General features: G+C 38.8%; 1 protein-coding gene across 1 annotated transcript; it reads left to right on the top strand.

Annotated features, from left to right (window-relative positions):
• The first annotated feature begins 71 nt into the window (after positions 1-71).
• Positions 72-17,561, top strand: EMC7 (ER membrane protein complex subunit 7). Its single transcript, XM_030318575.1, has 5 exons — positions 72-356; positions 5,702-5,821; positions 10,234-10,372; positions 11,646-11,726; positions 15,514-17,561. Exons 1-5 carry the CDS (start codon positions 124-126, stop codon positions 15,664-15,666), a joined length of 726 nt encoding a protein of 241 aa, XP_030174435.1. The 5' UTR covers positions 72-123; the 3' UTR covers positions 15,667-17,561.
• The last annotated feature ends 9,320 nt before the right edge of the window (positions 17,562-26,881 follow it).

The raw sequence follows: 26,881 nt of genomic DNA, 5'->3' as shown, positions 1-26,881 counted from the left end.
GGTTTGAGCCCACAGCTCGCGCCAAGACCCGGCGCGCAGTGATGACGACATCGGGCCGCGGCGGCGACGACTGGGAGACTGGGAAGGCTTCCGGGGCCGGCCTGGCCGCTGAGAGCCGCTGTCATGGCGGCCATTCTGTGGGGCTTCTTTTTCGTCCTTCTGCTGTTGCTATCAGGGGATGCCCAGAGCTCGGAGCTGCCTGGGGCTACGGCCGATGGGTCAGGAGGGATTGGGGTCGGCATAGGAGATCGCTTCAAGATTGAGGGACGTGCGGTTGTTCCAGGGGTGAAGCCCCAGGATTGGATCTCGGCAGCCCGAGTGCTGGTAGACGGAGAAGAGCACGTCGGGTTCCTTAAGTGAGCATCCTGTGGGCAGCGGGAAAGAGGTTGGCGTGGAAGCCGGAAGGGAATTCCCTCTAGGAGAGCCAGGTGTCAGGAGCTGACGACGTCGCTGTCGGAGGGTGAAGGGGCGGGCGCCGTTAGCGGTGTGTGCCGGGAGACCTTGGGGGGGGGGCAGCCCGACGCTTTCCCCCCGTTTCCCCCTCACTCCACTCCCTGGACCTCGGAAATGAGGATGGCAGGTGCTTGCCCCCGGGCCAGCGCAGTGGGGTCAGTTTTCTTCAATTCCATTTTTGCCACATACGGGGTCGACCATTCTTGGGCACTGGGGACAGGTGGGCCCCTTATTTGTCTCATGCTGAATTCTTTGCGTCTCATCTAGCTTCCATGGAATCTGGCCTTTTTTTTTTTTTTTTTTTTTTTTTTGCATTCGTTTCAGTCTTTTGGCAGCTTGATTTGTGTAGAAAGATGCTAAAAACAAATGGGAATTCTCAAAGCCCAAAGGGACTTCTATGATGGCATAGACTGGGAGGCTAATGTTGCCGCTTCTCAAATTAATGGGCCCTGAAGTCCCTAATCAAAGCACCGTTTTTTTGCCTGGAGGTGGGATTGTTGTTCTTTTTTTTTTACAGTTGAATTCATCGAGGGATTTGCAACATTACACTTGCTGGTATTTATGTGAGACTGGGGTTTCTCTACATTTGCTTATATGCTTCTGTCTTTTCTAGCTATTAGCAGAATAGGATTTCAGTCTATATTAAAGGACCTGGTGAATTTATTAGCACTCCAGTTTTGCAGCAGCCTGCTTTTCAGATGTTTAGGTACAAATGTGATGTTTTGTATCTTTCAATCGCTTCTTGGGAGGTGAAACTACAAACTGAAAGAAAATATTTAGGAAAGGAAATGTTTCTTTGATAGGTTTGTCCACCAGCAAATGATATTTGAAACCCAGACAACTTAAATGTTGACACTTCTAAATCTGATTTGCAGATATTCAGATCATCCAGGTGCTGTTGAATGAGAATTTGAATCCCAGATTAATAGATAATGACAACAAGGTTACAATCAGTATTTTGATGCTATTTGTCTTTGCGAATCTGGTATTCTTTAGAGTTTGCCCTAAGTAATGATGTTTTAATGAAAAAACTCTCTTAAGCCTTGGAAAACTAGCCTAAATTGACCATTTGGCTTCTCTTTTCTGCAGTATATAATTACTTTTAAAAACCATAATTTTTTTTTTTTTTTAATTTTAAAATAATGTGTATGCTGTGGCACCTGGGTGGCTCAGTTGGTTAAGCCTTGGACTCTTGATCTCAGCTCAGGTCTTGATCTCATGTTTCTTAGTTCAAGCCTGGCATTGGGCTTCACACTGGGCTTGAAACCTACTTTAAAAAATTAAAATATGTATAAATATTCTGTTTATTGAAGAAAACATAACAAGTTAGGGGTAGCAAGCCTTAACATTTTGTTGTATATTTTGCAGTCATTTTGTGATCATATGACCTGTTTTTAATAGTAAAATATATAGTACTTTGTAACCTGTTTTTTTTTTTTCAGTTAATATTTTGTGAGCAGCTTCTGATACCATTTCATGTTCTTCCATTTGTATGTAGAAAGCTTAAAATTAATGTGAGGAGCTTATGGTGGGAACTTGTCCAAAGAGGGATAGGTAATTTTTCTTGTACATGTTATGCATAACTAGCATGCAGTTTTATGTTTGTTGGAGGTGGCATTGGTCTTGGCTAATGGAGATGAGGCGAGTTTTGACTGAGGATGCTTCGTGCCACTTCTTGCTCTCATCACTGTGTACATAAATCATAATCTATTTAGACATCTTCTTTTTGGGGTCATTTAGGTAGTTTTCAGTTTTTTGACATAGTAAAATTCTGCACGATACTTTTTTGGAACTTTTTATTATGGAAAGTTGCCGACATACGCTAAAATAAACAGTAGTTTAGTGAATACTTAGGTACCCATCCCAGTCTACCATTTTTTTTTAGTGTCTCCTCTGTACTTAATTTTTTTTCCCTGGAATATTTAAATATGACCCTAAACATGATATAATTTCACGTGAAAAAACATAATTATGTGTCTCTAAAAGATAAGGGCTTGAAAAAAACCCCACAATACTATTACTGATTTAATAAAGTAAATAATAATGCTATAACTTCATCTAATACCTCGTTCATTTATCTGAAAAATGCTTTTATGTATTCTTTAAATCAGGATCCAACAAGGCTTACATATTGCAGAGTCCATTTGTAAAACCAAGTTTTAAAATTTCTTTATAAAATTTGTATATTATCTTTCTAAAGTAAAATATTTACCGTAGGTTGAAAAATAGATTTGCTTTTTCCTTTGGGCAGTTAGTTCTGTTATTTGCATTGCACAGTCATTGCTTTAATTAATTTTTTCTGGACCTAGAAAAATGGCTTTGAAATTTTGTTCACTGAGGGTCCTGTGAAGAAGCAGAAGATACACTCAAATTAGAATAATTCCAGGAAAGTCGAATGAAAGGATTAAATAGTATAGTCGTGGTGTAGGGAAACCAGATTGTACAGTACTCTAGAGTTTACAGCCTCAAGGCTATTATTATTATCACCTCTGAGCTTGAAGGATGTAGGGGAAGTAAAGTTTACTGGGACGTAGAAGAAAGGACTGCCTTGAGAGGAGCAGTGTCACTTGACAAAACAAGTCACAGGTGGCTTCTCAGGGAGAAAGCTGGGGAAAAATACGCTAAGCTCATGTTCTTTCTTTCCTTCGTCCAGTCTGCAAAGAGAAGGGTGGAGAGTGGGTCCGAAGGGCAAATGAAAGACATCCAGCCCAGTAATAAGTGAACTTGATGTTTTACGTTTTTTTTTATGTTTATTTATTTGAGAGAGAGTGGGGGAGGGGCAGAGAGAAAGAGAGAGAATCCCAAGCAGGCTCCACAATATCAGCCCAGAGCCTGACGAGGGGCTTGATCCCACAAACTGTGAGATCATGGCATGAACTGAAATCAAGAGTTGGGCGCTTAACTGATTGAGATACCCAGGCACGCTGGTGTCTTTATTTCGATTCTGTTTTAGTTTAGTTTGTATTTTGAAGTAGCAAGGAATATGTTTTTGTCTTACATTTTAGTAAATATTGTGCATGTTGCAGAATCAATTACTGCTTTAGCTTTGAGAGAGTCTAATGATTTAAGAAGGATTATTTAATATATTATGCTGAGAATTATCTGATAAAGCCAATCCTTTTAGGATCATTTGTTTCCTAAAACAGAAACTTCTTTTTCCTCAGAATGTCAGTTTTCATTATCAAAACAAATTAATTTTGATCTATGAACCTGAAATTATCAGCTCTTGATGGGATGGTTTTCTAAGTCTAGAAGACTTAGAAGAAATCATTAAGGAAAAGGCAGGTGATTTTAACTACATAAACACGTTAGACTTTTATATATCCAAACTAAAGTAACCAAAGTAGATGGGAGCTATTTGTAACAAGTGGAACAAATGGTACTTAATACCCCATTTTTTAGAAAGACAACAAAATGCAAACAAAAACTAGAAAAAAAGCCATTTATTTTTAAAAGTCAATTAATTTATTGTTTAATATACGTCCAAGTTAGCATATAGTGCAACAGTGATTTCAGGAGTAGATTCCTTAATGCCCCTTACCCATTTAGCCCACCCCGCCTCCCACAACCCCTCCAGTAACTCTCTGTTCTCCATATTTAAGAGTCTTTTATGTTTTGTCCCCCTCCCTGTTTTCGTATTGTTTTTGCTTCTTTCCCTTATGTTCATCTATTTTATATCTTAAATTTCTCATAGGAATGAAGTCCTATGATATTTATCTTTCTCTGACTGGCTAATTTTGCTTAGCATAATACCCTCTAGTTCCATCCACGTAGTTGCAGATAGCAAGATTTCATTCTTTTTGATTGTTGAGTAATACTCCATTGTATATGTATATATATACCACATCTTCTTTGTCCATTCATCTATCAGTGGACATTTGGGCTCTTTCCATACTTTGACTATTGTTGATAGTGCTGCTGTAAACATTGGGGTGCATGTGCCCCTTCAAAACAGCACACATGTATCCCTTGGGTAAATACCTAGTAGTGCAATTGCTGGGTCGTAGGGTAGTTCTGTTTTAATTTTTTGAGGAACCTCCATACCATTTTCCAGAGTGGCTGCACCAGCTTGCATTCCCACCAGAATGCAAAAGAGATCCTCTTTCTCTGCATCCTCACCAACATCTGTTGTTGACTGAGTTGATAATGTTTGCCATTCTGACAGGTGTGAGGTGGTATCTCTTTGTGGTTTTGATTTCTATTTCCCTGATGATGAGTGATGTTGAACATTTTTTTGTGTGTCGGTTGGCCATCTGGATGTCTTCTTTGGAGAAGTGTCTATACATGTCTTTTGCCCATTTCTTCACTGGATTATTTGGGTTTTGGGTGTTGAGTTTGATAAGTTCTTTATAGATTTTGGATACTAACCCTTCATCTGATGTGTCATTTGAAAATATCTTCTCCTATTCCGTCAGTTGCCTTTTAGTTTTGCAGATAGTTTCCTTCGTTGTGCAGAAGCTTTTTTATTTTGATGAGGTCCCAGTAGTTCATTTTTGCTTTTGTTTCCCTTGCCTCTGGAGACGTGTTGAGTAAAGTTGCTGCGGCTGAGGTCAAAGAGATTTTTGCCTGCTTTCTCCTCGAGGATTTTGATGGCTTCCTGTGTTACATTTAGGTCTTTCATCCATTTTGAATTTATTTTTGTGTGTGCTGTAAGAAAGTGGTCCACGTTCATTTTTCTGCATGTCTGTGTCCAGTTTTCCCAACACCAGTTGCTGGAAGAGACTGTCTTTATTCCATTGGCTATTGTTTCCTGGTTTGTCAAAGATTAGTTTGTGGGTCCATTTCTGGGTTTTCTATTCTGTTCCTTTGATCTGAGTATCTGTTTTTGTGCCAGCCATTTTTTTTTTAATTAAGAAGTTGTTGCAGGGTATTGCAAAATGGGAACCCTAATACTGTAGTAATAATGTAAAGTGGTAATTTCCCTTGAATGAAGATATGGCTTCAGAATTGGAACTGTGTTCCTGTTATATCACTGTCTCATAGAAGGAATTAGAAGTATTTTCTATGTCAGGATTCTCTGCTCCTGTGGAGTGCTCTGGGCTATTTTCAGAAGCCTGGCAGTGTGATTATGGAAGCTGAAGTGTAGGGACAATTCTTGCCAGTTTTTTGTGGGGTTTTGTTTGTTTTTTCTTTTGCTAATTGCTCTGAACGTCATTTTGGGGGGAGTTGATTTAGGAGTTAACATGATTTAAAAGAAGAATACAAGCTATTGATCCAAAGTGTCTAAATACGATTTTCATTTTTCTAGGACAGATGGGAGTTTTGTGGTTCATGATATACCTTCTGGATCTTATGTAGTAGAAGTTATATCTCCAGCTTACAGGTTTGATCCTGTCCGAGTGGATATCACTTCAAAAGGAAAAATGAGGTAAGGGTACCTGATGTAGTTTTTACTAAAGGATAGACTACTGAATACCTCCTATATTCCTTTTGGATTTTATAGTTAGGATTGAAAAGTTTTCTCATTTAAACTACAGGTATTCCTTAAAACAATTAAAATATCCTTATATTGTTTTTAATTTAAAATTTTTTCTCACTCTGTTCCCCCTAAAATATCCTTATATTGGTGTGTGTGTGTGTGTGTGTGTGTGTGTGTTTTGAGAGAGAGGATGCAAGTGAGCAAGAGGTAGAGAGAGAGAGAGAGAGAATCCCATGAGGGGCAGAGAGAGGGGTGGGGGAGAGAGAGAGAGAAAAGCGGCTTTTACCCAAAGCGGGGCTGGTGTTCACCTGAAGCAGGCTCACCTGTTTGGGACTCAAACTCACGAACTATGAGATCGTGACCTGAGCTGAATGAAGTCAGATACTTAACGACTGAGCCACCCAGGTGCCCTCCTTATATTGTTTTAATCTGTGTATTGATAATATTATAAAGTTGAACTTCCTCCTTCTCTGCTTTAAAATTTATTTTAAAGTCCTTTATATGAGTATATAGAGAAGAGGCAAGATTACCTACTATGAGAGCAAAAGCCCTATAGAAGTTGTAATTGAAATGGGATTCCTAAAGTGGGAAATAATTTAACTTTTCTAAATTAGAAATATTAATCGTCCCCTGTTTCTCATTGGGATATTTTCATAATACCCTTAATACCTATGTAATAGTTGTATTAATCTAGAAATTTCTACAGTTCTTTCTTTCTGAAATATTTAGTGTGCAGTGGAAATTTGGTTTTATTTGAGAAAATTGATTGTATTGTAAGTTTATATCTACGTGAGGATCATGATAAGAAGAGAAGAAAGGGCAGTATCAGAGGCTGGCAGACTAGGAAAAAATTTCAGAATTTCTAAGTAGATGAACACATGCTTTGAAGTTGAGGAGAAAAGAATGCTGGACAAATTCAGGCTGTGTGTGGAATACCACAAATCCATTTGCAGTTGGAATCCGTTGTATAGATGTCCACAGTGTTCAGATTCTTTCTGTTATAACCCCAGTTTATTGGTTTATTTTTTTTTATTGTCCCATGCCAGTAGTTGTCTCTTTGGCCTAATGACCAGGAAATATATGAAACAATTTTATTTATTTGCTTTTTTTTTTCTAGCTTTATTGAGGTATGATGGCAAATATGAAAGAATTTTGAGTGGTTATGCCTCTTTGAATTATCACAAAATAACTCTATGTTGCAGTAATAAAGCACAGGTCTCGCAAAGGCAAAAATAATTTTGGGGTTCAAGGAACTCTGTTTTATGACTGACCTTTTTGGTATATGTTCCAAAAATATTTAGGTTGATTTGTAGAGACTCCCAAGTTGAGCTGATCTAATAGAGATAATGTTCAGTTAGTACCATAATATTTACATTGGCATTAATGTTTATGCCTAAAATGTTTTCTTCTTTCTTTGCCTTCTTTGGTTTTTTTTGGACATTGAAAGTTTGAAAAGTATATGTAAATATGGTATAGTTCACATAGAGTGAGCCACACGTAGAACTGTCTCATCCTTTATATCAGCTGAATATTAGTCCATTGATGCTGATGCCCGTAAATGGACAGGTAGGGTTTTCTTTCTCCTCTTTTAACATGTGTGGTGAACAGAGATGATTATTTGGTAGTAATTTAAATTCTTGACATTATCATGAAACTAATATTATGATGCCACTAAGAATACATTCTTTTTTAAAATTTTTTTTTTTTCAACGTTTATTTATTTTTGGGACAGAGAGAGACAGAGCATGAACGGGGGAGGGGCAGAGAGAGAGGGAGACACAGAATCGGAAACAGGCTCCAGGCTCTGAGCCATCAGCCCAGAGCCCGACGCGGGGCTCGAACTCACGGACCGCGAGATCGTGACCTGGCTGAAGTCGGACGCTTAACTGACTGCGCCACCTAGGCGCCCCAAGAATACATTCTTTAAAAACAAATTACTTTCCCCCCTATTTGAAGTTAAATTGTTGTCTTAGAATAGTCTAGTTTGTCCAAATTCTAATCGTATTTCTTGCTCTTGGCTATTTAGGGCAAGGGTGAAGCTTGAATTGAAGGTAATGTCTTGTAAATATGTTTATAAATATTTTTTGATAGAATAAATGAATTGTTTCAGAGTAGATGAACCTTATTAGGTATCAAATTTCTCATGTCTTAAAGGCATAACGATTTTTAAGGAAATATATAGGTAAAATTCTAATGTTAAATTTAAACTTTAAAGGACTTAGGACTTTTTATATATTTTAGAATTGGAAGCTTGGAGATGGGTGGGTGTGTTGATTGCACTATACTTATATACATATTTAAGTTTTTTTTTTTTTAATATTGAAAACAGTACTGGAGGAAATGAGGGTTGTTAAAAGGGGGTATTTGTCTGTTAACACCTATAATTTTTATTTACTTTTGCTCTGAATTTTGCATTAAGTAGTTTAAGCAAATAGAAATATTTTTATGTATATAAAGTTTTTTGCTTTTTGCTTTGGGTAAAGAGTACTTCCTGCTTTAGCATTTAAGGACTGGTTGCAGCAGTGGGATTCATATTCTCAGTTCCATTCCTGATGATTGGATGCCTGAAGCATAGGTAAAAAAATGAGGCTCTTACCATTTTAATAATTGGGGGTGGAACAAAATAGCAGATGGGATTCATATAAAATCCTCATATTCTTGACCAATATTTTGTAAGCATGCATGGTAACATGACAGACATTTCCTTTTAAATATATAGCTCCCAGAAGAGCAAGGGAAATCCCTGGGGGACAAACCATAAACCACTTTCCTACCTGGGGGTTTTGATATTCTAACCAAAATGCTTAGATTTTATTAGCAGTATGTAGGTAAGAGGTAAGCCTTAGGCTTGCTTTGGGCAAGAATTAGATCTAAGACTCGATTCCCCCTTTGACTCTTGGCATTAAAATCCACTAGTCTCCCAATCTAGCCCTGGCCTTTTGAAGGGGAAAATCTCTCCTGAAATTTGATAGTCACAGTCCTCCCTCACTGAAATTTGGGGTGTGAACTTATTACTTCCTGCATGATCCAGAAACTTTCAAGCTGTGCAATTAACAAGATCATCCCTGGTCATAATCCTGAACTCCTGGTGAAGACAAATGCATAAACTCTCTGCAGGGAGATATTCTCTATTCAGGCCCACACATAAATAAAGTTATCAAATACCCAAGAAAACAATGTACATTGAGTCAGCAGATGAATTAGATATATAAGAACCTTATATAATAGGATTATTGGATATGGACTATGAAATAGTTTAAAGTATATTTAAAATGCCTAAACAAATAAAAGATCTATTGTTGTAAGAGTAAGATACTACAAAAACAGACCATTGATATTTGAAAAAGAATAAAATAGAACTTCTACAATAAATACAGGCTTTGGAATACAAAATTCAATGCATATGTTAAACAACTGAACAGAGGTTTGGTGAACTGGAAGACAGATAGGAAAAAACTTACCCAGAATACAGTACACATAAAGGAATGGGCACTGTGAAAGAATTTAACAAGATGCAGAGTAAAAAATGAAAAGGTCTAGAGGCACCTAGGTGGCTCCGTTGAGTGTCCGACTTTGGCTCAGGTTATGAACTCGCGGTTCGTGAGTTTGAGCTCCACATCGGGCTTGCTGCTGTCAGCCTGTCAGCTCAGAGCTGGCTTTGGATCTGGTCTCCCCCCTCCCCTCCCCTGCTTGTGCTCTGCCAAAAATTTAATAAAAGAAAGAAAGAAAAAGTTCTAACTGGTGTCAAATAGAAGTTCTGGGAGGAAATGAGAGAGAAAAGAGGAGGCAGTTTTCAAAAAGTAGCCTGGAACATGTATGAACATGTTGAGAGTTTTGATTAAAATTAGTGACATCTCTGGTGAAAATGTAGTGTTACCTATGGTACTGTTGCAGGACTTTCTTAAATCAGAATTTTTTTCTGCAAAATTTTAGACTTAAAAATTGGGTGTGCTCATTAATGCCTATCTCAGACAGCCAAAGAAATAAAATACAACATTTTTGTATATTTATAACAAAATTAATTTATTATTAAATATAATCAAAGAGCTTTAGAGTTAGAAGAATTCTAAAAGAGCTTTTGATATATCCAGAGAAGAACTTGTCTAGCCCCACAGGACTAGGTAATAACAAGAGTTACAGCTAGAAACTAAGTCTCTCTCTCTACATTTTGCTAAATATTTTAGAAATACAGATAAAGCTACTTTAATCCAATTTTTAAGATCAAAAGTTTAGATGCCAAAGCATTTTAGAAAAATGGTAATTTTAAAGGTAATTATAAGGCATTGTTAATATAAGCAGTTCTTTTAACTAGTAATGTTTTTGATAAAATTACTGATGCTTTTTTCATGTTGCTTCATCAGAGCAAGATATGTGAATTACATCAAAACATCAGAAGTGGTCAGACTTCCCTATCCTCTCCAAATGAAATCTTCAGGCCCACCTTCTTACTTTATTAAGAGGGAATCATGGGGCTGGACAGACTTTCTAATGAACCCAATGGTATGTATCAGGCTACAGTGAAACATCTTTACAAATCTCTAATTTGAATCTAGGAATTTGAAAATTTCTAGCCCTTCTGAGAAAGAAAGCTGAGGTCAGATTGTTAGATGAAAGGATAATTGTGAAGTTTATTGATTTCATAAAAATAGTAGCTTTAGGAATACTAATGAAAAGAATATGGTGAGAATTGCACAGTAGATTTGATATTGAAATGTGCAACAGAAATGGGATAAATACTTATTTATGATGAAATGCTTTAAAATTTAAATGGAATAAGAGTATGTGGTAAGTCCCATGGAGTTGGCAGTCTCATCCTTCATACTACCTGCATATAAGTCCACTGATGAATGTGCCATCATTTATTAATCAGCTACTATTGATGGCTTGAGTAAGGGTCTTTCTCCTTCTTTCACATGTGTGGTAAACAGAGAATTTTTTCTGTGGTAATTTAAATCCCTGGTATAAAAATGATGTTATGGTATCCATTAATAATAAATCACTAATAGAATACATTCTTTAGAAACAAATTGACCTTTTTTTCCTGCTTCTGGAAGTTGAATTATTATCTTGTAATTGTCTAAGTGGTGATCATAGTCCTTGCTGATGGCTATTTAGATCACAAACAGGAATATTTGGGGACTGTACATTTTTTGAGAGGAATAAATAGTACCTAGAATCTGCTATCAGGAGTAAAGAAGCCGGAAGGTAGAGTGGGTAGGGGAAACCAGCAATGAGATTCCAAAGTTTATTGAGAAATAGATTCCATGTTCTCATTTCTGAAATTCATGGAAACATATACAGTGCTAAAGCTTCTAGGTCATTTTTCAAAACTAGTCACCTAGTACTATATTGCAGTCTCGAGAGAATGTACATTAAAGGGGCAATATAATATTTTCTTCAAGAACCATAAAGTCATCCAGAAAGAGACCAGCTGGCCATCAGGGTCGCTAGTCCCAATGCCAGACTGCAGATTGAAGAAAGTGAATAGATAGTTACGTTTGCAAACGGTTTGTGTTAAAACTGTAAGCACAAATATAAAGCGAGTTGTCAATAAATTCCAAATCCACATAGATAAGGCTCTTCTCTACAGTAGTCAGACATTGATTAGCGCCTGTATCACACAGGCTGAGTGAGTAGATTTGAGGTGGTGCTGCTAGGTTTATTCTGTCTATAACATATGAATCTTTAATTTCATCATGGGTTGTGAAATGCAGATTTTATTCTGCCGTTAAAGGGGAAAAACATTTTCTGGATTTCTTTTTTTCTTCCATAGGTTATGATGATGGTTCTTCCATTATTGATATTTGTGCTTCTGCCCAAAGTGGTCAACACAAGTGATCCTGACATGAGACGGGTAAGGTGATTGCCCCCACTGTGAATTTTTGAACCATATTCCAATGCCTGAATCATTCATTGTGGCTGAATGGCTTGGGTTTTTTAGCTTTATCCTAATTCCCAAGCCAAATTCAATCAGAGGTTGTATTAATACAATATTATGTTCCTGGTATTAGTTAGTTGTTTCCATTGGACCAGATAAATTCAGTTGGTTCTGCCTGATAAAAGCCTGGGTCTCTTCGTACAGCTAAAACACTGCTTAGGACTGCTCTCTTTGTGCCTCACTTGTTAAATAGTTGAAATGCATAATAATCCTGGTAGTCCAATCCAAATAGTTTGCAAAATGATAGCTTCTTACAATTTACCTTTACTTTACAAAACTCTTCAGAGTACACATTTAGTTTATGTGTTCAGACACACACGCACACAAATTTGGATAACCAAGGGAAGAAAAAAGAATAGCGACTTCCAGACTCTTTACCCCCAAATTATACTGGTTTGGCAATGGGCAGAGGATTGCCAAATAAGATGCTTCAAATTTAGTGCCACTACTTTGTCTCTCTGAAATATTGGCTTCCATAAAATCTTCAGAATTTTTTTTAAACCATTGTTTTTCTTCCACCTGGAAATGATTAACAAATACCTCCTGAGTTCTGAGTTTTTCCACTGTATGTAATATATTGATGTGTTGACACCTTATTTTTGCTGAATGAACATTTATTAATCAGTGTTTAGGTTTTGGATACTGGGGATACAAAAATGAATTGTATATCATCCCTGTTGCCAATGAGTTCAGAGTCAAGAGTAGGAAATAGCATGGCTTTATAAAATACTTTCTCTTGCTGTCAGAGGATTGTGGGTGTATGGGTGAGGGAGTGTATTTGTGTTTTAAATGGGAAAATAAGATATGCATAAAATAAATAAAAATACTTGCTGAGGTAGTAGGTGATTAAGTTCTGTAGAAGGCAAGGCATTTTATTCCAAGCTGGAACAGCAGAAAAAGCTTCATGATTAAAGAAAGTTTTAAGATATTTCATGATGTCTCATTGCCAAATTTGACATCTTTGCTTCAGTGTTGGTCAGAAAGTATACATCCTATGTAATCCTGGTATCTGTTAAGCCAGGTAACTCTCTGTGGCATCAATAGAAGGAAACATTAGAGGTCACATTGGATTAAAAGTTCATTCCTTGCAAAGTGCTTTGCACATAGTAAGCAGTATAAAAAGTTCTTTATTCAAGAGCTTCAGAATTGAACAGATTAAAACATAGATTTGATGATATATTTTTGCAGGGTCTCAAGACTTGTTACGATATATATTTGATTATGAGGGCATGTTAACTTTTTTTTCGGGGGGAGCATGTTAGCATTTTTGATTTATGCTTATAATGTTTCTTTTCCTGTCCATATCTGTAAAAGCACATTCTCCTTGAGAACCCATGTATAAATTCTACCTTTGGAGAGAAAGCCTAAGCTAATATCCTAGTGGTGTTCAACTTTACATGAGAGATAATATAATATTTGCTATTTTTTCCATGTGTGAACTAATACTATTTTAAGTTCATTTTTGGAATGTTACATAAAATTCATATGTAGCATATATTACATCAATATTGTTGAAGGTAGAACAATACTTTATTGATTGTTGGCTAAATAGAGAGAGGACAAAACCTCAAAATAAAAGTGCCAGATCCTTATGAGGTCCTGCCAGTGACTTGTTTGTAACATTTTTATTGCTGGCTTTAGATGCTGTTAAGGTCCATAGTAGTATTCATAGATTTACTACTAAGGCCCTTAGGAATTAAGTGTTGGAAATACTGTAGTTATTTTCCAAACTTTTCTAATAGCCTTGATATATAATTAAAGATTGATATTCTTTTTTTAAATGATTTTTTATTTATTTGAGAGAGAGAGAGAGAGAGTGTGAGCAGGGGAGGGACAGAGAGAAAATCCCAAGCAGGCTTTCATGATATTAGCACAGAGCCCCACACAGGGCTCAAACTCACAAACCATGAGATCATGATCTGAGCTAAAATCAACAGTTGATCACTTAATTGACCGAACCACCCAGGCACCTCTGATATTCTTATTTATATGCATTTAAAGAAAGCATGAGTTTAAGAAAACACTCATTTAGGGGCGCCTGGGTGGCCCAGTAGGTTAAGCGTCCAACTCTTGATTTCGGCTCAGGTCGTGATTTCGGCTCAGGTCATGATTTCACGGTCATGAGATCGAGCCCCCTTAAGAGTCTCTCCCTTTGCCTCTCCCCTGGTTGTGCTCACACTCTCTCTCTCTCTCTCTCAAAAGGTAAAAAAAAAAATTTAAAAAGTAAAGAAAACACCCGTTAAAACAGTAAGAAAGCATTTTATTTATTTATTTATTTATTTATTTAGTATCATTATTATTATTATTTAATGTTTATTTTTGAAAGAGAGAGAGCGAGTGAGCAGAGGAGGGGCAGAGAGAGAGGGAGACACAGAATCCAAAGCAGGGTCCAGGCTCTGAGCTGTCAGCACAGAGCCCAACATGGAGCTTGAACTCATGGACTGCGAAATCATGACCTGAGCCAAAGTCGGCTGCTTAACCAACTGAGCCACCCAGGCGCCCCAGAAAGCATTTTAATCAGAAAACATAAAATAACGGGCACCTGGGTGGCTCGGTTGAGTGTCCACCTCTCAGTTTTGGTTCAGGTCGTAATCCTAGGGTCATGTGATTGAGCCCCATTTCAGGCTCAGCACTGAGCATGGAACTTATGGGACCTGCTTAGGATTCTCTCTTCCTTTGCCCCTCTCCCCACTTCATGGTCGGTCTCTCTCTCTCTCTCTTTCTCTTTCTAAAATTAAAAAAAGAAAAGCATAAAATGAGATGACAGGAATATGGTCACATATAATAATAGAAAGTACTGTTTATGAAAACATAAGCCAAATCAAACCCTAGGCAAGATTTATTGGACATTTATTAAAGGATCACAGTGCTTAGTAGTATAAAGGAGGTATGAAACATGGTTTCCAAAAGGATACAGGAGTGCTGATTCACAGGGGCACATGTACCCCAATGCTTATATTTATAGCAGTGCTATCAACAATAGCCAAATTACCGAAAGAGCCCAAATGTCCATCAACTGGTGAATGAATGAATCAAAAAGATGTGATTTATATACACAATGGAATGCCACTCAGCAATGAGAAAGAATGAAATCATGCCATTTGCAACAACGTGGATTGAACTAGAGGGTATTATGCTAAGTAAAATAAGTCAGTCAGAGAAAGACAGATGTATGTTTTCACTCATATGTGGATCCTGAGAAACTTAACAGAAGACCATGGGGGAAGGGAAAGGGGAAAAATAGTTTCAAACAGAGAGGGTGGCCAACCATAAGAGACTCTTAAATACAGAGAACAAACCGAGGGTTGATGGGGGGAGTGGGGGCGGGCAGGGCTTGGGGAGGTGGGGAAAATGAGTGATGGGCATTGAGGAAGGCATTTGTTGGGATGAGCACTGGGTGTTGTATGTACATGAAGAATCATGGGAATCTACTCCCAAAGCCAAGAGCACACTATGTACACTGTATGTTAATTAACTTGACAATAAATTAGGTGAATGAAAGAAAGAAAGAGAAAAGGAAGAAAGAAAAAGAAAGAAGAAAAGAAAGAAACGTGGTTTCTGAAGTCCTATTGGGTATAACATTGCTGAGAACCAGTAGCTTCTACTTGTTGTATTCCTCTTCTTCCTTGATGGAAATGTTAGTTGTTAAATGACTTGAAGGATCCCAGTGCCTTTTGTATTATTGTACTTCGTCTTCTTGCAGGAGATGGAACAGTCAATGAATATGCTGAATTCCAACCATGAATTGCCTGATGTTTCTGAGTTCATGACAAGACTCTTCTCTTCAAAATCATCTGGCAAGTCGAGCAGTGGCAGCAGTAAAACAGGCAAAAGTGGGGCTGGCAAAAGGAGGTAGTTGGACAGTCCAGAGATAGCATTTGCACAGACATGGCAACACTGGGTGACATCCAAGCCTTGAGGGAAAACCGTGAAGCAACTACTGTAAACTTGAGTCATCCTTAAAGTTGATCTCTTATAACTGTTGTGTGTGGTAATTCTTTAGCACGTGTTTTGTACTTGGTACACAAGAAAACCCAGCTTTCATCTTTTGTCTGTATAAGGTCAATATTGATGTCACTGAATTAATTACAGTGTCCTATAGAAAATGACATTAATAAATTATATGAAGTTCTATACATTATGTATATTAAAATGTCTTAATCCAGAGATAGAATTATCTTGTCATTTCTTCTTTACTTGATATTTCTTTTATTCCAGACAGCTTTGTTCTTTCATTATATGAAGCTTGAAATTGATCTTTCCTATCTAAAAAGAAGTGGTTGCTATTTTTAGAGCAGCATGAACCATTGGGTTTTTTAATGGCCAGACCTTGAAAATTATCAGCCCTGCCCTGCATTTAACATTTCCTGATGTTTGAGGTAGAACCAAATTCTGATGTCTTAATTTGTGTTATTACAGTTAGTTTCAGAGTATGGATATATGAATTAGAGTAGATGTTACCCGTTTTTAAGTTTTTGTTACCATCATTGGGATTCATTGAGTATCAGCTATGTGCTGTACTTCAAGGAGGGATTCAGAGATGGAGAATGTCAGTGGCTGTCCTCAACAGAGCTTATTATGGAAAGAGGAAGCCCAAATAATAACAGGGAATGCGTAGCCAGGGGAAGGAAGTGCAGCAGTAGGAGAGCCTTCTGGAGACTGAGGATGGAAAATCAACCTTAGAGCTCCATGTTGTAACGTTGGTAGTGTAGCACAGGTACCTTTTAAATCCTCTTGTCTCTCTCATCATTGATTTTCAGAGTTGTTGGAATGTAAATATTACTTTCCAATCAGGATTATCTCAAAAACTTTATGTCAATAAGTTATAAAAATTTCATACCTTTTGTTTTTAATTAAAAAGGAACTCAGACTATTTATAGTATTACTGTAGTAAAGGTCTCCTATTCTCTTCTATGATAAAGAACTCCCCTATTGCTTTCTTAAGGTTATTAAGTCTGCCAGAATGACAAAAAAATATTCCAAACTCGTATTTACCCTTTTGTAGTAGGTACAATTGTTCATTTTGAAATGAGGTTCATAGGTTTTCTTTTAAAGACATAAGCTTTGATACAGGACATTTTATTAACTCATATAGTGTTTGTATTATTATATGCTAAAGTTACCAAACTGGTTAAGCTATGAATGATTAAGGGGGGAAACTGGGCAATGGTAGAACTAGGTAGGTCTTTGGAAATGGAGTCATTTATTGAAAATAACTTAAATATTAGAATGCTAGTTGAATGAAAGTTGCAATTTAAAGGAGACAGGATATAGTGAGAGTCATAGTTATATGACTGGAAATCATCTTGAAAAATTTGAAAATTTGGGGTGTCAAAATTTGCACATAGAATACCTAATGACCAAAAAATTAAAAAGACTTTCAAGGAAATGATTTCATATCTTAATTAAGAAAGTTTGTGGTTATTTTACATAGATTCTAAAACCATCTGAATATAATATATATACATCCCTTATATTATGGAATATTATTATATCAGTTGTATATGAACATCTTATCTTTGCATGGAACCTTCGTCAAATGCTTATTGTGCTTACAGGTGAAGAAATTATTGTATTTTATTGGACAATATTGGGTTCAGTGCAAAGAGACTGTTTAGCTGCTAACTTGCATTTTGTGACTTTGGGCAAGTCACTTCCCTCTTTGAACCATATTTTATCTTGTTCATTGTTGTATTTCCAGCATTGAGCGTATATATAAGCACACAATAAATGTTTTTTGAATGAATAAAATAATGGGCCTTAAGTTTCCTCATCTGTAAATTGAAGGATTTGGATTAAACCTGTAAATTCCTTTTCAAGATCTAAAAATCCACTATAGTTCTAACCTGGTCCTATTATTTCCTATCCACAAAAACCATATATCAGTGCCAAATTTTTCTTTTTTTCCCACTTCCTTTGATTGTTTTTGCTGTTATTCATCATTTGGAGGCAAAGTAATATTTTGCTCTTCTTTAGGGTCTTTCTTAGATTCAGTTTACATATATCTCCTAAATATAAGCTTTGTGTTTTAAAATTTTTCACATCTACTAAGTTAAACCTGAGTAGTGACTTTATGCAAAACAGATCTTTGTTGTCTTTTCTTGCCAGGAAGTCCTCAGTGCCCAGAATAACTTCCAGGGAGGATCCATACCTCCTAAGTTTTCAAGCAGTGTTTTAGGAGTCAAAACCTCAGGACTCACCTTGAGTCTGGTAAACATTTTGAAAAGATTCAGGATTTTACCTAGCTTGCCCAGAGTAGCAAAATATCTTATTTCTTATGTTTCCTCTAATGGGAGAGAAGAAGCAACCATCACCATACTTTTCAGTAATTGGAAAGCTTTCAAGGTCCCGATGAGGAATGTCAATAATGTCATTTAAGTGGTCACTCAAACTTTCAGGAAGTGCTCAAAAAATCTATTGAAAATATTTTTATTGAATATCTTAGAAAATTAATCCAACTATTTTTATTTTTGTTTATTGCCTTCCAGGTTACGTATAGACCTGCTTTTGCATGTTTACAATTATTTATGTGCCATTTTGTATTTAAACCCAACAAAAATTCTAAGTACTAATCTCAAGGGAATACAATAGAAACTAGTGGCTAAATCCTTTAGTTCAGTTTAAGGAGTATGTTGAAACAGGACCTAGTTGTACTGTGCTCTTCTTTTAGCATTGTATATATGATTGTCATCATTTAGCATCAGATTTTTTTTAGTTTGTAAGGTATGTGAGAATAAAAGAACTATTTTAGAAAAAAAAAATCCTCCTAGGGGCCCCTGGGTGGCTCAGTTGGTTAAGTGTTCAACTTTAGCTCAGGTCATGATCTCATGGTTCGTAGGTTCGAGCCCCGCATTGGGCTCTGTGCTGACAGCTCAGAGCCTGGACACTGCTTCGGATTCTGTGTCTCCCTCTCTCTCTGCTCCTCTCCCATTCACACTCTGTCTCTCAAAAGTAAATAAAGGTTAAAAAATTAAAAAAAAAAAATCCCTCCTCAAATAGCCTCAAATATTAGCTTATCTCTTTTTTCTTTGTAACACAACTTTATTATGGGAGTGTAGGGGAACTGAAGCAATTCATGATGGCTACAGTCCAGTAGGATTGAGCCAGCCAGGCTAGCATGCCTGAGAACAGGGAGGAGTAAATTAAGAAGGTCAAGTAGTAAATAAGAGGAATGAGTAAAGGCATAAAAACTAGCTGTGCACAGCATTTCCAACAGAGAGCGTTTGATAGGGCATGTAATTCCACTAAAATTTAGTAAACTAGTAACTTTGAAGATTCATAAGTGTACCTCCTCAGGTAATTTTGAAATCAAGTTTTCCATATATATGAATGTATAATGTACTCACTTTTAATGAGCTCCTACTACATATATTTGAGTATTTTTTTTAATTTTTTTTTTTAACGTTTATTTATTTTTGAGACAGAGAGAGACAGAGCATGAATGGGGGAGGGTCAGAGAGAGGGAGACACAGAATCTGAAACAGGCTCCAGGCTCTGAGCTGTCAGCACAGAGCCCGACGCGGGGCTCGAACCCACGGACTGTGAGATCATGACCTGAGCTGAAGTCGGCCGCCCAACCGACTGAGCCACCCAGGCGCCCCACATATATTTGAGTATTTTAAAAACACTTCTAAATAACTAATTTTTTTCTTTTTTTTTTTTTTAACGTTTATTTATTTTTGGGACAGAGAGAGACAGAGCACGAACGGGGGAGGGGCAGAGAGAGAGGGAGACACAGAATCGGAAACAGGCTCCAGGCTCTGAGCCATTAGCCCAGAGCCCGACGCGGGACTCGAACCCACGAACCGCGAGATCGTGACCTGGCTGAAGTCGGACGCTTAACCGACTGCGCCACCCAGGCGCCCCAATAACTAATTTTTTTCTAAAAAAATTAGAAAATATTTAGAATTAAACGATCATGAAAATTCAGCATGCAGAGTGAGAAATGGAATCATTCAGAAGTGTTATGAGATGATCCATAAAGGACCGTGAGAAGATGTATAAGGAAAGCTTCCTTGCAAAAAACTGCTATCATGGAGTCTTGTGCATTACACATAAGAAAGAAGGAGAAATACCATTTTGCGCTCGTCTCTCCACAGGACTGGATGGACCTGCCTTCCCACCCACAGCTGGTTGGACTGAGGGTGGGACTTGGCCAATCAGTTGGGTGGTACTGGATCAGAGAAAGTAGTACGTTGACCCTGAGCCACAGGTAAGCAGAATCAACAGTGGAATCTACCAAAGGAATCCAACCCACAAAGAGGATAGCAAATGCCCAGGTAGGAGACCATGGTGACCCCCAGGGAGGGATGGAGAGAGTAGCTGCTGGATGCATGGAGGTGCATGGAGGCACACTTGGTCTTCTTGCAGTGGATTCTGTGAAGGCCTCTTGAATCCCTTCCCTCACTGCCTCTGCCCTAACCCCTTACTTATCAACTATCCTGACGAGGTGAGTCCTGTGTGCAGTTTTATCCTCTGTAATAGGATACTCGAAGGGTGAGAGAAAACATGCCAGTGAGTGATACTCATATATTGGTTCTACTAACCTCATGACTATATCAATTAGATCTAATTTGGGGAGTATTGAAGGGTCTGTAATTTTTGCAGTTTGGTAAAGAGAATGCTGAGGAGTTCTCAAGTGCCTATTAATCCCTTTAAAGCCAATTCTAATCAGCTGTTTAATCAGACAATTTTAATCAGCGGTCTGAGAAAGGAAATGGACTTAAATCAAAGCAGAAGGAATTTGTTGTGAAGAATTTCTTGGCACGGTAAACGAAATTGTGAAATGCTAGTGACTATGAGATTTGCTTTTCTTGGAGTTAACACACTGGGCAAAAAGTCACCTCTGAGGATGGCTTATATATATACCCACCTGACAGTTCCCTATCCCAAAAAGTGAATTCTTTTTCCCCAGAATGTGAAGCACGGTAAGATCGATATTTTAATGGAGAAGGAAATGAGACATACCAGCAAAATTGGGCTGTGGAGAAGGAAGAGGAAAAACTGAAAATAAGCAATTTCTTTTCTTTAATGTACATCTATCTGTAGGGTTGTCATCCACTTTGCCCCTTGTAACTGGCTCTCCCCTGAGCACTGGGTGCAACCCACAGGAGTATTCTCTCAGCAGCTGCGTTTGTGGCAGGTGGCCCTGCTTTTATGGGTATTGCTGATTTTTCTAGGAAGAGCATCTCACCCAGATTAGGCCGACGGCTGTTCCTTGAGAATTTGAAATTAAAACCGAGAGACTAGAGAAGAAATGGCAACGTATAAACTTGCAAGGTATTCATGGCTATGTATTCTATCATGCAAACCACACACACAAAAAGGGAAAACAGTTCCAAAGAGAAAAAAATAGAAAGGAACAGATGCACAGAGAGGAGCTGAAATGCAAGATGAATTTTGAGCACCGAACCTTTGTTCCAACTCTTTCCTGAGATGCCTGCGTTCTTGTCCCCGGGTTCCACGGAGCTCTGCTGGATCTTATAATGTAGTGTTTCTGTGTTTTACTGTTTCAGAAGTTGTACAGTAGGTTTCTATCACTTGAATCCAAGTGTCCTCATTTACACACTTTTCCAGAACTGACCAAAATGATCTCCAGTCTGCTGAAAGCCCCTCCTTTTCCCTCAGTCAGTGCCAAATTGACCGTGTTGCCTCCACGTCTGTCTTGAATGAATGGGTCCTATTGCTAATTTTCGGACCTTGGGAGAGTTACTTAACCTTTCTGAACCTCAGTTTTATCATGTGTAAAATAGGTCAAAAGCTTCAACTGTAAAATGGGGGAAATAACTGCTTCATGAGTAGAACTTTTCAGAAAACTTCGCAGGAATTATTTAATATCCACACCAACCCTATGCATAAGTCCTCAGTAAAAGTTTGTAATTATTAGTATTTTCATATTTCAGATGAGGAAACAGAAGTTAAAAATTTCCCAGGCTCACCAACTGGTCCCCTGGTGTGAATCCTGCTATTTCTTCCAGGGCTTCTCACAAGCTAAACTAAAAAACTAAATATTTCTATACCCATAACCAACACGTAGATATACATCTATTCCAACTTGCCACCCTCTGCCTGCGTTTATTGGCATCATCTAGGGACTTGCCTTTCTCCTTCCAAACACTTCTCAGAGAGAAGCGTGGTGTAGTTAAGAGAAATTGACTTCCAAGGGAAAGCGGTTCTAGTCCTAGTCTCTGGTGCCTAGAGCTTCCAACACCATGAGCCTAAAGATCTTTCTAAAAGGCAAATCTTGGGGCGCCTGGGTGGCGCAGTCGGTTAAGCGTCCGACTTCAGCCAGGTCACGATCTCGCGGTCCGTGAGTTCGAGCCCCGCGTCAGGCTCTGGGCTGATGGCTCCGAGCCTGGAGCCTGTTTCCGATTCTGTGTCTCCCTCTCTCTCTGCCCCTCCCCCGTTCATGCTCTGTCTCTCTCTGTCCCAAAAATAAATAAACGTTGAAAAAAAGAAATAAATAAAAGGCAAATCTTAAGGGTCACCCCCCTATTAAAATCCTTTGTGGACTCTCTATGGATTTTAGGTAACCCCCCACCCCCAGTCACATTTTCTCCAGACTCACCTCTTGCACTTCCTTCCTGCATACATCTTAAGTTTTCCCACAGTTTACTGGATGCTCTATACTCCCTTTCACCTCTGATCTGGGCCTTTTCAAGTATTTCTTCATCTCAACTCGATGCACCACCCCTATCCCATTCTCTTGTCTACCTCTTACATCTTCTTCAGGACTTAGTGTAGAAATTACGTTTGACAGAAATCTTCCAGATGCCCCCAAAGTTTAGATAAGAGTCTCTTTTCTGTCCCCCCCCCCTTCCTGCCTATGCTTAAGCCATTAGAGCACCTCAGTTTATTGGATTGTCTTTTTACTTCTCTGTGTTCCCTCTCTGGACCCTAAGCTGCTTGGACTGTAAGGCATTAGTAATAGTCCTGTCCTCAAGGAAAGGTAGAAGAAATCTTAACTTCTCTTCTAAAATAATTCTGCTGTGGCTGCCATTTGCAACTGAACCTAGCTTCAACTTGCATTGTTGGGATCACAACTCAAATCATTAGGCAAAGATAGAGATCAGAGGCTCATGGTGAATTAAGCTACTTCTCAGGGAACCACAAAGATGCTAGTCACGCCAGAACCCGCCCCCCTCCAAAACCCAGAAACCTTGTCTTGCAACTATTTCCTATGTTAAGGTCTGCACATACTTATTTAGTCAAGAATATATGCGAAGCATCTATACTATTGAATGTGCCAAGGGTTACTGGGTGAGAGAACACAGTTATGGACAAAATAGCATGATCTCTGGTTTCAGAGCTTAAGAGTTTAGTGGGAGAAATTGACACTAATCAAAACACATACTGATGTGTAATGAAAACCTTGATAGGTACTCCAAGGAAAATCCAAGCTGCCAGAAAAGCTTATAACATGGGCACCTGGATGGGAGGGTAGAAGACAAATGCAGTGACCTGTGAGGTAAGATGAAAGACTACGTGGGAATTAAGTAGGCTGAGGCTGAGAAGAAGGGGGATAAGAGTGAGGAGCTTCCTAGCCTGAGCTGAAGTAGAAGGGAGGTAGGCTCCAGAAGGAACTGAAAGAACAATGTAGATAAAGCACTTCCAGAGGAGGAGAGAGCACCTGGACACCTGGGTAGGCAGAGGCCGCCTGGAGGTGTCACAGGCCTGAATTTGCCTTATCTTCCCTTGGACATGCTTGCTCCTCTCGGGACAGATCATGAGGGAGAGGCCCATGTGCGGCGTTCCACAGTCACCTGGCTATGACATATTACTGATAATCAGTCTGAGCAAACTGAGGAACATGAAAATCATCGCCCCAAACTCTTTAGTTGAAATGTCAGGGTCCCCCAAATATTGAGATAGTATGTTAATTGGAAGAAAAGAAGCCTGGTCTTCCCTCCTGCCTTGCTCCCTGCCCACATCTGGCCCTACCTCTAATCTTTAAATGATGTAGTCCAGCAGAGGCTGGCATGAAGATGACTTCTCTTTCCCCTTCATCCTTTTTGGAGCTGATGGGGATTGGTTGGGAAAGAGGTTGCTGCTCTTCTTCAAGATCTCAGAGAGCTCTTAGTTCCTGGTAGGCTTTTAGCCCTCCCACTCTGAACTAGCTGCCCCCACCTTGAATTTCAGGCTCTTTTCTGTCCTCCCTACTTCAAGTTGTATGTATGTAAATAGATGTGTGATTGTACGTATTTGGTTTTGCAGGATCCTACTGACCACTCTAATTTGTGCATTCTTACGTGACCTCTGCCCTTGAGAAGAGGTTGGATTATGGAAGAGGAGGATTGGGCTATATCCAGACAGGGCAAGGCTCCTTTCTAGAAGGCATATAATCTCGGCATGTAGCCCAGGAACTGGGAACCACATTGGAAAAAGAGACCAGAGGATTGTGCTCCTGAGAGCTTCTAAGTAGAATACTGGATATAATCCACATTCATCTTATCATTCTTCACTTATCATCTCTCTTCAATCATATAAAGGTCTACCCTGTGCAATTCAGGTGCAAGCTTCCCCTTTTGTGCCGAACAGTAGGGATGAAGAAGCCTGGAGAAGGGAAACTTTGGTGCTTGAGAAGGAGAAGGGCCTTCAGCCATCACTGGGCTGATTCTCTGTATTGTAGTTGTTCTGTAACCCATTCTGTTAGTCCGTGTTCTTGGGGAACAGGGTTCCCATGTATCCCAAGTTTGAACTCACAAACTGTGAGATCGTGACCTGAGCCGAAATCGGACGCTTAACCGACTGAGCCATCCAGGCTGCCCTAAATAAATAATTTTAAAAAGAAGAAAAATAGGGGCGCCTGGGTGGCTCGGTCGGTTGAGCGTCTGACTTCAGCTCAGGTCATGATCTCACAGCTCGTGAGTTCAAGCCCCGCGTCGGGCTCTGTGCTGACAGCTCAGAGCCTGGAGCCTGCTTCTGCTTCTGTGTTTCCCTCTCTCTCTGCCCCTAACCCACTCACATTCTGTCTCTGTCTCTCTCAAAAATAAATAAACATAAAAATAAATAAATAAATAAATAAATAAATAAATAAATAAATAAATACGTCTGGGAAGATAGATAGATAGATAGATAGATAGATAGATAGATAGATAAATACTGGTAACTATCCTATGCCAGTCAAGACCACTTTGTCCTGCCAGGCCTCTTTGAGGCAGTTGAGGACGCCACGTATCTTCTCAGTAGTGACCCTGAAATCCTTCCCATTTGATACTACCCAGCATTGGTCTATAGTTTGTCCATCTATAAAATAGGAAAGTGTTTTTCTCTCTTGGTTATTGTGTGGGTTGAATTGTGTCCCCCCAGAATATTGGAGCCCTAACCCCCAGTACCTCAGAATGTAACTTTATTTGGAAATGGGATCTTTCTAGAGGTAATCAAGTTAAAATGAGATCTTTAATGTGCCCTAACCTAGTGTGGCTGGTGTGCCTATAAAAGGGGAAATTTGGACACAGAGACAGCTAGACACAGAGGGAAGATGACATTGAAGAGACACCGGGAGAAAAATGGCTACCTACAAGCCAGGGAAGGCCAGAAGTTACCAGGCCCAGAACAGATCTTTCCCTGGGGCCTTCCCTAGCAGCATGGCCCTGCTGACACCTGGGTATCGATTGGATCTCTGGCCTCCAGAACTGAGATAACACATTTCCATTGTTTTATGCTACTTTGTTTGTGGAACTGCAGCCCTAGGAAACAAATATAGTTATTTAAAAAATTAGACTGTATAAGTTAGAGAAAAATATCTCTGGATAATGATTGGTTCATCTCAAAGTTCAAACTGTAGAGGACTAAGCTGTATTGTGTGCATCTATCAAAGATGAAAAAGAACAGAAGTAACCTCTTTCTAATCTAGTTATGGATGGGAGCTCCCCATGTTAATTGAAACCTTGAGATTTTCTGCTTAGGAAAAGCTTGAGTCGCCAGATATTTTCTGCAAGATCTGATCATGAAAATTGCTGGACCATACATAGCAGTTCTGTGAGTTTTAAAAAGTGTATGTCTATACTTGGAAGAAAAGACTATAAGGACAGACACTGAGATACCTAGCAGAGGTTATAGAATTGATGGTAGTTTTTTGTTATTTCCTTATTTATTTTCCAAGTTTTCCGTGAAAATATGTATTATTTTATTAGTCACTATATTATTAAATATAATAATGATAAAACAAAACCCAGAGGGTGCCTGGGTAGCTCAGTCGGTTAAGCGGCAGCCTGGATTTTGGCTCAGATCATGATCTCTCTGCCCCCACTGGGGCTCTGCTGACAGCACAGAGACTGCTTGGGTTTCTCTTTCTGCCCCTCCCCTGCTTGTTCTCTCTCTCTCCCTCTCAGTATAAATAAATAAGCCTAAAAAACAAACCCAACAACCTAGTATCTTATTTTTTGTTTCAGACTCTCCTGCATAGGCCCTACTTCTGGGTATAAAGGACCTGTCAAAAGGTGTTCAACCATGGTGATCTAGTTTTTTAGGGAGAAGAATGGTTCTCCACATCCCAGGTGTAATCTGTACTGTTTCTTCTTTGCTGTCTTCTGGCTGGTGGCTTTTTCTTCTGCAACCTACTGTACCATATAGTAGGAAGACTTGGCTATAGTTAGCATATCATGGTCAATAGCTTCATGGATTGTAATGGAAAGTGGCTGCACTGTAAACTTATCCTTGGGTATATGTGGGACTACTAAAAAATAAGCACAAGCTCCCAGCTACTGATATTGGCAATAAGTGGGTTGAGTATGAGTTGCTCTTTGCTGAAGATAAGTGTCCCCATTCCTTTAATGAGGACACCATTGCAGATACATTTATGCAAGATAGCTCTCCGTAGAAAATCATTGCCAACGCCTGGGAGTGAAACTTTGGAGAACTGCCCTTAGCAGGAACATAAGGGCACTAATGTCTAGAGACATTAAGTAATAACAGGCAAAAGACTGACACTTAAATATTCACATTAAAGTCAAAGAGGACACATCCAGCAGGGTAAATTACCCTCCCAGTGAACTGTCTTGTCCCCATCTCCTTTGATGAATTAATGTGGGTGCGGGGAAGGTGCTACAACCTTAAGTTTATTTGTGATT

The sequence above is a fragment of the Lynx canadensis genome, chromosome B3 (assembly GCF_007474595.2).
Source record: "Lynx canadensis isolate LIC74 chromosome B3, mLynCan4.pri.v2, whole genome shotgun sequence".
Classification (NCBI taxonomy): domain Eukaryota; kingdom Metazoa; phylum Chordata; class Mammalia; order Carnivora; family Felidae; genus Lynx; species Lynx canadensis.
Note: the sequence above shows the minus strand (reverse complement) of the source record. Positions and strands in the feature narration are given on the sequence as shown.